Below are 14,076 nucleotides of genomic sequence, written 5' to 3' on the forward strand. Positions count from 1 at the left end.
CATCATAAAAAAATAAAACGATTATATAATTATCACAAGTTATGACGTTCGTGAATCATCAGGCAAACGGGGTGGTCAATTGTCTACATAAACTCATTTCAATTAATCAAGTCTTAACAAGTTAGATTGCTTAACATGTTGGAAATATTTAATCATGCAAATATAGTTTTCATTTAATATATAATCATGGAAAATTTAGGGTCACTACAGATAAGTTATAAATGACTTCATTACAAAACCTTTGATGTGTATTTCAGAGCTGTACTTATTTTTATAAAAATTCTAGAGTTGACTATACGCTATACTATACCAACATGTAAGGAAAGTGTATGAAACACGTGTTTTAGTTTAGATCAACGTTGGTGTAAATGTTCACATGACATAACTTTAGTGTAAATAAATAGTAGTAGTGGTAAGAACAACTTTCAACAACTCATGCATCAATAGAATAAGAAAGGAATAGCATTCAAAATATGAAAGTACAATATAAGATCTCGAAGTTGTAGAGTATGTCTCACAACACAAATAACAAAACACGTCTGCTAGTCATAACACGAAACAAGATATCATAGGTAATGCACGATAAGATAAACTCTGTATCACTCGGAGTCATCTTCATCTAGAAATTTTCGCTTTAAATGGAGAAAACTCTGTTCGACATGCTCTTTAAAAGCGGCCAACTCGTCATGTAGGTTAGCATACTATTCGCTAAGGCATTCATAGTCTTCTTGGATAGCTGATGTGGCATTTCGCTCTTCTTCTAACACAAAAACTCTGGCTACCAAACTCCTAAAAATCTCCTTTAATTCTCGGACTTCATCGGTAGGGGATGATGAAGGCTTTGCAGCACTAATAGTTGGTATAATAGAACGGTGACGAACAACACGAGGTAGAGGAGTACTTGAACCATAGTAACGCGTAGCATCATTGTCATGAGAAATAAATGTAATCGCTTACACTTACGGGGATTCTTAGGGGGTGGCAATACACGAGGTTCGGTAAGTGTAGCAGGTGGAGTAATAGGTAGAATCGGATCTTGGGGGTTTGATTCAGTAGTGAGTAGTTCCTTAGACTGTTCTTCATCTTCGGAATCCTTTTCCTTCTCGGATCCCTTTTCTTCATCAGAATCTTCTTCATCCACGTATTCCTCTTCTTCATCGGAATCCTCTCGGTCGAAAAAATCAAACAAAGGGTTATCCTCAGCATTGGAATTGTCCTCGTCCTCTTTGGGCTCAGGTTGCCCAACAGTTTCAGACGATACCTCTTCATTAGTACAGGGTGTAAGAGTACCTCGAGCACTCAAGGAAGTATTGGACTCGGTATCCGCATCCCAAGCACTTAAGTAAATATCATGAAGAAACTTCATCTGGTTACATCATAGGAGTATGCTCGCATTAGAACCCCTATTATACGAAAATAGTAGGCACACACACACACACACATATATATATATATATATATATATATATATATATATATATATATATATATATATATATATATATACACTAAGCAGACATAGCAAGTAGTGTAACTATGGCCTACGTAACTCAACTAGTCTATGGTTACAGTCTAGACTCAATAGATGTACTAACATTCGACTCTCTAATGCAGCCTAGTTCTAGGTAACCGATCTGCTCTGATACCAAATGTAATACCCCGTCAGAATCCACTAACGGAATATTAACTCCAATCCCGCACTTTAGCGGCTACGCCCTCTATATGAGACGTTTCCGAAAAGTATTCGCATTAATTAACATAGCAAAGTCATTTATTAAAGAAAATGTAACTGGAAAATATTTGACATAAATGACTAATGTAAATGAACCCAAAACATCTCGAAGAAAATAGTTTAAATGCGAATATTTTTTCATGAAATGAAAATGATAAAATATGCTGGATGCCGTTCAGTTCTAGCAGCAAACAGCATAATAACTTCTGTTAACCGGAAGCACTACCTCTATGAACCTAAGATAAAACATGCAAAACATCCACGAAAAACGTTGAGTGAATCTACAGGTTTAGTAAATCATTTCGTAAGTTAGGCCATAAGATTTTCTGGAAAACATCGTAAGAAAAGTATACATTATCATGAACACTTGATTATAAAGCTTTAACCTTTGCGGATAGCCGAGCTACGCGTCTTCAGTTTACCCTATCTAAGTGATACACAGATCAAGTGTACGAGTAGCAACTATATAAGCACCAGTTATATTGCGGTGAAGTTTGTCAAACCTAATGATACTGTAACTATAAGTCGAGCTTAGAAAGTAACTAATATAATCAAGCTAAGGGATTTTTGATCTGAACTCATATGTATATGTTTAAGTTACTTGTGCCTAATATGTAAAATATTTGTAAAAAGCATGCATCTCATCCCTGTAAAAAAGTAGTAGGGACTGTAGACTCAACTTAGCAAAAGCACTTGTAAATATCTTAGCAAAACGTACAGTTGTCGAACAATGTCGACAGAACAACGCAACCTAAACAAGTAAATCATCTTAAGTATACACTTATAGGTCAAATTGCATCAATCCATAGTGTACACAAAGTCCTAATGCTGAGACTGACTCAACGAAAAAGTAAAAGTCAACTAATCCAAGCAAGTCAACAAAAGTCAACCAAAGTCAAACTAAAAGTCAACTTGGTCAAAGTGGTAAACTAAAGTCAAACATCTCAGTAGGTCATGCAATCATGGTCAACAAGTCGGACCTAGGTCAAATATCATTTTACAACTCATAGTAAATCAAATTGCACTTTTGCATTTTAAAGCATGCCTTAGAAATTTGTACGTCGTAGAAAGAAACAACCATTACTCATAGCACATAACTCATAAAATTATGACCAACTCCAGATTATAACTATACTTAAAATTGATTCCAAAAAGTCCAGCTAAAGCTTCATACGATATATAAAAGTCAGAAGTCAGAAGGGGTCTAGTTACGGTTTACTAAATCAATTTCAGCACGCGCATCAGTTTTGAAATATTTCTTAGAAAATATAGAAAATATATTTTGACTAACGGCTAATTGGAGTCATCTAAAAACATTCCAAAATTTTGGTGGTAAAATAATCAAAGACATCTCTTTAGCCAATTTGTACAGTTTAATCAATCTTTACAGACCTTTCGGTTTTGTTCATCAAACAGACATATCACTTAGAGGAGCATATATCTCATGGAAAATCATGTTTTTGAAAGTTTGCATACAAATGAAATATGTCAAGTAACATATAAACTAACATATTCCAGAAGATCAAAGTCTCAATCAACCCCTAGTTCACTCTAGCAGTTTTTATGTAACTTTGAAAACTGATTCAGCTCACTTTAAGAACCAAATCTTTGTTTTGTCATAACGGAAGCATTACGAAACCTTTTAACGCAAATCTTAAGTTCAAATTGCATAACTTTTCATAAGGAATACAGTAGCACACTTTTTATAAACTAAAACACAAAGCATTCAACTCAGAAAATTCGTATATCATGTAAACCCCAACGAAAACTTCGATTAAGCATATCTTGAGCATACGATAATGAAATCACGCAAAATCAAAGTCTAAAATTAATAACTTTTCGATATCTATCCATCTAAACATATTACAATATCATTTCTCATGTCAATTGTATCATATTTACAAGAAAAAAATTAGTTTTTCATGCCAACAATGTTAATCAAGCAATCAAACGATAAATTACAACGCTAAACACCATCAATTAAGTACTAGACTTGATTACACTATGTAATTGCATAAAAATCTGAATTAATAAAATTAGGGTTACTAGTTATACCTTAAAATCACAAATTGTTCACACAATCGCGTAGAGAACGACAAGGGGATCAACGTTCGTATACAAGCTTTCTTTCAATTTTGAGGTTTTAATGTGTGTGTGTGTGTGTTTGAAGGCCGATGGCTAAAGAGAGGGGGGAGGGGATGAATGTCAACTTCTAATTGTGAGTTGTGAGGGTTTACAAGTTTCCTTTTTCTTTTATACTCTAGTTTAGGGCCTTAATCTAAACTATTAATTAATCACATAGCCCAAATAAGAAATTAAAAGTCCAAAAGGGGTGTCCATGGGGGTTTTCAGCCGAATGGCCCTTTAATGGGGTCTCGGGCTCGTTTTTGCTTAGATCTTGGTACGCGCGTGGTCCGTTTCGAGTGTCGTTAACCGTACCAGGTCTCCGGAACGTTAACTAGTCGTTGAAACGCAATCACCGGATTTAATTCATTAAATAAATGATAAATTAAATAAGTTTTTCTTAAAGTCAATAATTATTGAAAATAATTATTTCGTCGTTTTTCTGAGTTCCGTAAACTGAAAAGCTTTCTAGGCGATTTTCTTAATTGTAACATTTCCTAGTTATTTCGCTATCTGAAATAAGTTCATAAATTAATATAACATATTAATTCAAGAATCTCTCTAATAAGCATGTAATTAATTCTATTAAACACACAAGTCTAAGTAAACAACGTTAAATACTTAACAGACAAGTAACGAAAGTAAACGGAAAAAGTCGGGTTGTTACATACTGGCCCACCATTCACAAAGATGCAGCTGAGGTCGTGAGAATGTGTCATTCATGCCAACAGCACGCACCCATCAGCAGAGCACCGCGACATCCTATGATACCAATAACGGTGGCTTGGCCATTCTGCAAGTGGGCCATCGACATTTTCGGCCCTATTACCGCGTGCTCAAGTACGCTTATATGAATAATACTTCGCTAATTATGCGCTTTCACGGTATTAATGCAATCATTTTTTACTCAGGGGGAATCAAATTCTTGGTGGTAGCAATTGATTACTTCACTAAATGGGTGGAGGCGAAGGCATTGGTAACGATTACTAGCAAGCGCTTTCGCAACTTCTTTTAGGAAGATACTGTGTGCAGGTTTGGTATTCCCAATGAAATCGTCAGCGATAACAGAACCCAGTTTGAAGGAGAACCATTCTGGTCCTGGTGCCAAGACTTGAATATTAAGAAATCTTTCATGTCGGTAGCACGCCCCTAGGAGAATGGGCAATGTGAAGTAACCAACTGGGATATTGTAAAGGGGATAAGGGCACGCTTGGACTTATATGGAAATGAATGGGTCGATGAACTCCCAAGTGTATTGTGGGCGCATCGAACTACGCATAAGAATAGCACAGGTGAAACTCCTTTCAGCTTAGTTTATGGGACTCAAGCTATTATCCCTGCAGAAATACTGGTACCCACGAAGAGAGTTCAAAGCTTTGATGAGTCAAGTAATGGTGAAGGCTTGCGCGCTAACCTATACATGCTAGTGGAGCGCAGAGAAATTGCAGCTATACGAGAAGCCATGAACAAGCAGAAAATCTACAAGTATTATGATAAGCGCGTCAAGCCATTGTCATTCAAAGTGAGAGAGTATGTGTGGCGCAATAATGAAACAAGCCAAGCGAAGGATACTGGAAGGCTTGGGCCCAACTGAGAAGGTCCCTATGAAATAATTGGCACAAGTGCTACAGGATCTTATATCCTAGCTGAAGTAACTGGAAGACGAGTACCTTGTACTTGGCATGCAAGTAATTTGAAAAGATGCTATATATAATTGTCAGGCTGCATCAGATGGGATTGATCACCCCGCACTATGAGCACTTACATTTTTTTAGTTTACTTAAAATGTTGCTTTATTTCCAAAGACAATTAGTATTTCTTTTTGGTTGTAATGGTTTGTAATTTGGTTATGACTTTTGGATTTTATTTATTTTGTCATGAATAAATTTAATTTCTGTATGAAAACATATGGTTATGTTTCAACGCACATTTTGATAGTAGTTACGTGCATCCTGCCTTTTAAGGGATGATATATAGCTCCCGCGTGGCAGAAGCCTGTTTGGTTACAAGGCTTGATTTTAGGGTGGGTAACAGACATTGGTTTGTCTAGACCAACACACTCTCGTAGACTAGAAGACTGCAAGTCATGACTATAAACGACAAGCATTGGGGTTGCTTGCACACCAACCTAAGTGTTGGTTCAGTTGGAAGACTCTAAGTACTTTACTTAGTAATGCAATGAAAAGCGCTGGCTATGTGCATAATAGTTTTCGTCGGTTAGCATTACTAAACTTTAAGTATAAACAAAGTATACATTAGTTTGTATGCATCACAATTACGATATTTGTTAAGAGTAATAAAGACTTGAAACAATAGAGTTAGCAAAAGAAATTTCATTAATGTTGCACTAAGTTATAATAGTGCCAAGAGAAAACATTAAACGTAAGAGTACTAGGGGCACGCAGGCCCAATACGCAAAATATGGCATGCATCTATAAGCTTTAACAATTGGCACGCATGCCTAGTAATAAAAAAAAGAAAAGAAAGAAAGGAAAATCTAAACTACGTGGCATTATTTGGAACGCTGCCCTACACTAATGGGAATGATCCTTCGAACCCTCGCCCACAGCGATCAGGCGGATCACCCCATGAAAAAAGAAAAAAAAGTTTGACCTATATGTAGTCCTGTACAGAAAGGCGGGGAGCACATCCATGTTGCAGGATGTACCCCCCAAAGTGCGAGCACACAGGGCCGAAGACGTTATATGGCTACCGCTCACCTGTACGCCCGTCACTTAAAAAAACTACTATACGCCTCACAAAGCACGCCATAACAGTGTCCGAGCTTTCTGGCTCACTTCCTTACATCACGAGCTCCAACAAATCCTGCACTGAGGTCGCAGGGTTAACACTAGCTTGAATCAATAATTGAATCTGAATGTTCTCCATCGCACGACTAGACTCGAGTGCCTTAGCTAAAGCATCACTCTCAAGCTGATTAGCAACAACTTTGGGCAGATCTGTTGGAACCTCTATGTTATCTGAAATGAGCTTCCAAAAGTTTACCCGCTCCAATGCCTTGACGACCCTGATTGCATCTGAGTAAAAGTTTCCAATGGTGGAAGAGCTGAGAACCTTCGATGCAATATGCGGAAGAGCAACTTTCAGTGCGGTGAAGATGTTTATAGCTGAATCACGGTCAGTGGCCACTCGGTCAAGGTGCGTGGAGATGTCCTGTTTTTTGAAGGTTAACAAATCAAGGTTGGAATTAGCGGTAGCAAGTTCATCCTTGAGCAAATTGTTTTCCTCCACTAGATCAACCTGTGCGTCAAGAAGCTCAACCTTCTCCTTCTTTAACACTTCAACAGTGGCCTCCACTATTTTCATTGCTTCATCGGCCACTTTAAGCTTCGACTCTACATCAATCAACCTCCTCTGTAACTTCCCAAAAAGATTCACCCCTGCCCTGTGAGAACGCTCACTATTTAAACTATCACAATCCCTTGCCCAAGTAAGAAACGATAGCTGCGTATCAAAGCATACCTTTTGGTCTGGAGTCATCTTCTTTAACTCACGCCTTATGTCAGCAGGAGCATATCCTTGCATATACATGTGCTATTCCGATGCACCACGCTTGGAAACATTTAGAATCGCCTCCAAGTTATCAATGCGGATGGGCACATAAGGGTTGATGTTCAGTTTGGAACCTGAGACAGAAGCAATTGAGGGACCAGTAGTAGCAGGAGTGGCAGGATTGGTGAGCAAGGGCACGATAATAGCGAGTGGGACCGGATTAGAATAGGTCGCAGGCATCCAAATGGTTGAGTCAAATGGCGCAGATGTTGCAGAGGGCTCAGGTGTAGACATGGGCACACTGATGTTAGTCTGGGTAAGACTCACTATTGGAGGTGCATCTTCATCAAGGTTCACAATTGGCAATGCAGAATCATATATGTTAGTTTCTAAGCAAGAAATAAAGGTATGATATAATGAACACTGTACGCTACACAATGTAATACCTTCAGATGATGAGGCGTCAGAATTCTTCTTCTTCACTGGAGGGTTCAAACGCACAGAGCTTTTGCGCTTAAGAGGCTGTTCATCTTCTTCAGTCGGAGCGCTTATACTTAAAGTTAGCGAATTGTTGAGGGACGAACATGCTATCGACATAGTAAAAAGAATATTTCCAGGAGGTATTTAAACCCTTCTTCATACCGGATGTAAAAGCTACCTGATCGGTTAAACTATACCAATCGTGCTCATTAACTTGGTAGCGAAAGATGTTTTTTAAGGCATTAATCGACGGTTCCTGGTTGTTCTCCCTACACCACATCTCAAATAATGATAAACTAGCAGCACCATAGGGATGTAATTGCCCTAGGCCAATGTTATATGATGACAAAACCTCCATGAAAAAGTTAGTCGGAGGAATGCGAGTGTTTCCGACTTCTAGGGTTGCATAGTAGACTGCAACCATGTTGGTTGGGGGTTTGTGGGCTCGTTGATTTGTGAGTGGAAGGGTAGGGGTGTATTCGGCAATCAGTGGATACCAGTCGATAATAGCCGGTATAGATTCATCATCTAGGGTGGAGGAGATGGAATGGACTTGGAAAGTGGTTGAAGATGAAGACGACATATTTACAAATTAAAAAAGGGGATGAAGATGGAAGATTGCACTGACCTGGGTTAAGAAACGAGAAACTAGCCGAAACAAGATCGGAGTTGCTAAGGAGAGAAGAGATGAATTTTTTGAATTTTTACCAAATGTGGTAAAATCATCGCCCTATTTATAGCATAAACGGCTAGGGCCTAAAAATGGAAAAAAAACTCGTAAGGCGTATAGCTGGTCGTACACGTGTCGCAATCCTAACGGGTTACAATAAAAGAACGTGGTGCACGATAAAAAACCCATTGGCTTGCTTATTATAAGTGTACGATAGTAAAACTCTTGCAGTTAGGATTTGATAGCCTGTCATAATTAGCTGACTCCCGCCGATGCAGAGTCATCATTAGTAGACGTTTGATTGACAGCAAGGAGGCTGCATTTAATGTTTACAGGCATGCAATCTTTGGATTATTTTGATAATTTCCAATATATTTTGTGCTAATTTTTGGTAACGATCAACACTTTTTTTGGGAAACGTGTATCACATTAAGGGGACTTAAAGATACGCGTACCTCTGTGCCTAGTGTATCGTGCGTATTACATGCTAGTTGCACGTATAACATGTCCCGCATTGTGTCTATTGCGCGTATTTGGTAAACTCTTGCTTAGCAAATAAGTAAGACGGCCAACGAAGCATATCTTATCCTAAAATAACTGAAATCTCGTTCCTAACTATAATACCTATATTTATGGGATTGATATGGGAGGATCTAGAGTCGTTTAAGGATACATCTAGGGTTAGGGTTCAGCTATAAATATAACCCTAAACCTAGCTCAGGATTATCGAATAACAATTACCGTTTTCTGTGTTACTCAATTAGTGATTGCATCCAGAAAACACTTTACGGTAACAGGTATGTTCATTATGAACTGTAACCCTACGAAACCACCCAAGTGGCCATTATTGCGGCTAAGCCATTAATGGTGAACTAAGTCATTAATCACCCTTTAGTAGATCAACATCTCAATAAGGGTTATTCACGGTAACCATTGACCGAAGATTAACACTATAATGTTCTTAAACACTCCCACATGGCACTCAATATATGATCAGTCCTCTACGACAGATCTATGTTCAATCAACCGAAAAGATCATTTTCCACTTCCGTTTATTGATCAAATGATCGAAAGATTAGCCAGAAAAGAATATTATTGTTTCTTGGATGGTTTCTCTGGATATTTCCAAATTCCAATTGCCCTCGGGATCAAGAGAAAACCACTTTCACTTGTCCTTTTGTACTTTCGCTTATTGAAGAATGCCGTTTGGGTTATGCAATGCCCCTGGCACTTTCCAAAGGTGCATGACAGCTATCTTTCATGACATGGTGGAAGATTTTATGGAATTCTATATGGATGACTTTGTTGGGATTTAACAAGCTTCATTATACTTAAAACCATTTAAGAATCATTCAAAGCGGAAGCATGTAAAATACCATTTTGTAACTTGTTAATCTTTAACCATTTAAAGTTAAATACCAATTAGGATCAAGTTATGAAATATACTTACAAACTACAAGCAAGAAAAGAGTTTATACCTACTCCAAGCTTGTTGGTAAGTGATGAAGATGATGATGATGATGAATGGAGCTCCAAAAGTATGAAACCTCAAGTTGTTATACCCCAAATTTTGCACTAACACCTTGTACTTTGGTTAGGATTTACTAACACTTGAATTAAACTTGCAAAAACCAAATTAGAAATCCCTTTTCTTCCCTAAACACCCACGGCCTGGACATCAGCTTTGAGAGAGTTTAGTGCAGTTTTTTTTTAAGTATATTTGCATGTATGTGTTTTTCCAAGAGTCAAGATACTTGTATATGGAAATGGGAAAGCATGGGTCAAAGAATCTAAGTCTTTAGCATGTGTGTGCACTTCCAATGCCACTTCCCTTTCATGTTATAAAATAAGTTTTATAAAATAAAAGGAATAGATTTTATAAAACTCTTTATAATACTTCCATATATATATATATATATATATATATATATATATATATATATATATATATATATATATATATATATATATATATATATATATATATATATATATATATATTTATTTGTTATGTACATTTTTTTTTATAAAACCAAAAATTTATAAAATGTAACATAAGAAAATCAATTATTTAACCCATAAATAATTTGAACTCTTGTTATATAAATTATTCCATAATTTATATATACACACCAAGTAATATCTCAGAAAACCATTTTTCTTAAAATTCAAGTGTCGCGTATTTGATCAATGATCCAATCGTTAAGATCAAATACGAATAAGGTGTCGGTAAGCTTGTTATTGGTTATGACCCGACTTGGATCAAAACATATTAGTCACGTTAATTTAATATGTCTCTCGGGCATACGAAATACCTTCAATCTCCCACTTGCACGAGAAACATAAGAAATTAATGCAAGTGATGGATACCACCTAACGACCATCCATCACCCCCAATATGTTATGACTTTGTGCCATTCAATAACGTCATCCCTTTTGAGTTCCCATCTCGAATATGAATAGGTGAATCTTTCATTATTTCCTTTCATCCTAGATGTCATGTTAAATCCAAGAGACACAGAGTGATCACTCTCTTCTAGATTTAACTTTATTAGGCCTTAGACATCTGACTCTCAACGAATAAGAGGGATAAATTCCATCTTGACTACATACGTCCTAGATATATACCTTGCATTATACCTGAGCTCTTCCTTATGAACTACCATATTTCAGAATAGTGAAGGAAAGAATCAAGGCACAATACTTGGTAAATATCTGAACCCAATATGTATCTCAGGTCAGAGGATACAATGATATTCGCCTTTACTCAAGACTACATGTGATCAACCACAAAGGCACCATTTAGTAAATCTTGAGGGCGGGTCTTCCAATATTTGTATCCCACAAATATCTATGAACCTTGATTGCAACCTTGCCCCACATTCATCCCGTGAATGTATACCAATCCAAGTTCATAATAGTCTAAACCTCACACTTGTTTCCACAAATGTGATCGACTACAGAATTTAGAATAATTACTTATTCATGGATAAAATATGCAAAATAGGAACATAACTCAAAATAAATTAATACCATAATTATATTAATGAGTTTGAACAATTTCATTCCGTTACAATACTTAAAACAGATCATGACCAATCACATGAATATCGAAGCCCTAATGCACAAACATGTCCTGCGTGTTTTGCTCCATGTAAGAGCTTCGTGAGAGGATCCGCTATATTAAGATCTGTGTGAATTTTGCGAATACATATCTTTCCCTTTTAAACTTCATCCCTTATGTAGTTGAATCTCTGCTCAATGTGACGGGTCTTTTGGTGAGCACGAGGTTCTTTGATTTGAGCAATCGCACCCTCGTTGTCACAAAAGATCTCAAGAGGGTCCTGAATGGAAGGGACTACTCCTAAGTCGTCGATGAATTTCTTCATCCATGCAGCTTCCTGAGCTGCTAATGCAGCGGCGATGTACTCCGACTCTGTAGTGGATAAAGCAACAACATCCTGTTTTGAACTCTTCCAAGAGACCGCACCTTCATTTAACGTGAAGACATAACCGGATTGTGATCGAGAATCATCTCGATCAGTTTGGAAACTCGCGTCCACGTAACCTTTTACAGCGAGTTCTTCCTCACCAGACCCATATATTAGAAACATATCCTTAGTCCTCCTAAGGTATTTCAATATACTTTTAACCACAATCCAATGACTGTTTCCTGGGTTATTCTGGTATCTACTTTTCAAGCTAAGAGCACATGACACATCCGGTCTAGTGCATATCATTGCATACATGATTGACCCAATAGCAGATGTGTACGGGACTTTCTTCATTCTCTCTTGTTCATCTTTCGTGGTAGGGCACTGAGATGAACTGAGAAGCGTTCCTCTTTAAATAGGTACCAAACCTTTCTTAGAGTTGTCCATCTTGAACCTTTTTAAGATCTTTTCAATGTATGCACTTTGATTCAAACCTATCAGTTTCTTGGATCTATCCCTGTAGATCCCAATCCCCAAAACGTATTGTGCTTCTCCAAGATCCTTAATGGAGAAGCATTTACTTAGTCAAGTTTTAACACCTTGCATTTCCAGAATATCATTTCCAAATAACAATATATCATCCACATATAGTACAAGGAACATGATAGTGCTCCCACTAGCTTTCTTGTATACACAAGCTTCATCACCATTTTTAATGAAGCCAAATTTCTTGGCCTCCTCATTAAAACGATGATTCCACATTCTAGATGCTTGTTTCAATCCGTAGATTGACTTTTTTAACTTGCATACCTTTTTAGGATATTTCGAATCAAAAAAACCTTCAGGCTGAACCATATAGACATCTTCCTCAAGATGTCCATTTAGGAAAGCGGTCTTGACATCCATTTGCCATATTTCATAATCATAATGAGCAGCAATGGCAAGCAATATCCTAATAGACGTTAGCATTGCCACAGGCGAAAAAGTTTCATCATAGTCAACCCCTTGAGTTTGAGTGAAACCTTTTGCTACAAGTCTAGCTTTATATGTATCCAAGTTTCGATGTATGTCAGTTTTCATTTTGAAAAGCCATTTACAATCAACTAGCCTGGAGCCAGTAGGTTGTACAACCAGTTCCCAAACTTGGTTGTCATACATGGATTGCATCTCGGCGTTCATGGGTTCCTGCCATTTATCTTTATCAATCCTTGATAAAGCATCTTGGTAGTTTGTTAGTTCATCCAAATCAACCACATAGCAACCATCCATGAGAAACCCATATCTCTCAGGAGGATTACTAATCCTACTAGATCTGCGAACGTCTTGTATACTTTGATCATCCATTTGATCATTCTTAACATTTTCATGTTGAGTGCTAGTGTCAACAAATTGTGTATCATCTACTTTATCTTGAACCTCTTCAAGATCTATCTTCCTTTCACTATGTCCTTCTATTAGGAACTTAGTTTCAAGGAATTCAGCCTTTTGAGCAACAAATACATTTTGCTCGGTTGGATCATAGAAATAGTATCCCATATCATCCTTGGGATATCCTATGAAGATACACTTCGTGGATCGAGCATTCAACTTATTAGGGACGTAACGCTTAGGATAAGCTTCACATCCCCATACCTTTAAGTATGATAGAGATGGAGGTTTTTCAAACCACATCTCATGAGGAGTTCGTTCCACTTTCTTGGTTGGGGCAATATTTAGAATACGAGCTGTGGAGCATAGACAATAACCCCAAAATGATAGAGGCAACGAGCTTCTAGCCATCATAGATCGAACCATATCCATTAGGGTTCGGTTCCTCCTTTCGGAAACTCCATTTAGTTGGGGTGTTCATGGAGGAGTGAGTTGCGAGATAATCCTACAACTTTTAAGATGATCTTGGAAAGCATCGCTTAGTATTCACCTCCTCTATTGGTACGAAGTACCTTGATTGTCTTATTGAGTTGATTTTGTACTTCGTTTTGATATTCCTTGAATGCTTCAAAAGTTTCATCCTTGTGTCTTAACAAGTAGACATATCCGAAACGACTGAAGTCATCAATGAAAGTGACGAAGTATCTTTCACCTTTCCTAGTCATGGGCTTAAAGGGTCTACATACATCTGAATG

At 37.4% G+C, this 14,076-nt stretch overlaps 1 protein-coding gene across 1 annotated transcript; it reads left to right on the top strand.

Moving 5' to 3' along the window:
• Positions 1-4,620: 4,620 nt before the first annotated feature.
• LOC139901065 (uncharacterized) lies at positions 4,621-5,450 on the top strand. The gene is made up of 3 exons (XM_071883804.1): positions 4,621-4,696; positions 4,768-4,832; positions 5,052-5,450. Exons 1-3 carry the CDS (start codon positions 4,621-4,623, stop codon positions 5,448-5,450), a joined length of 540 nt encoding a protein of 179 aa, XP_071739905.1.
• The last annotated feature ends 8,626 nt before the right edge of the window (positions 5,451-14,076 follow it).

Source organism: Rutidosis leptorrhynchoides, chromosome 3 (assembly GCF_046630445.1).
Source record: "Rutidosis leptorrhynchoides isolate AG116_Rl617_1_P2 chromosome 3, CSIRO_AGI_Rlap_v1, whole genome shotgun sequence".
Taxonomy (NCBI): Eukaryota; Viridiplantae; Streptophyta; class Magnoliopsida; order Asterales; family Asteraceae; genus Rutidosis; species Rutidosis leptorrhynchoides.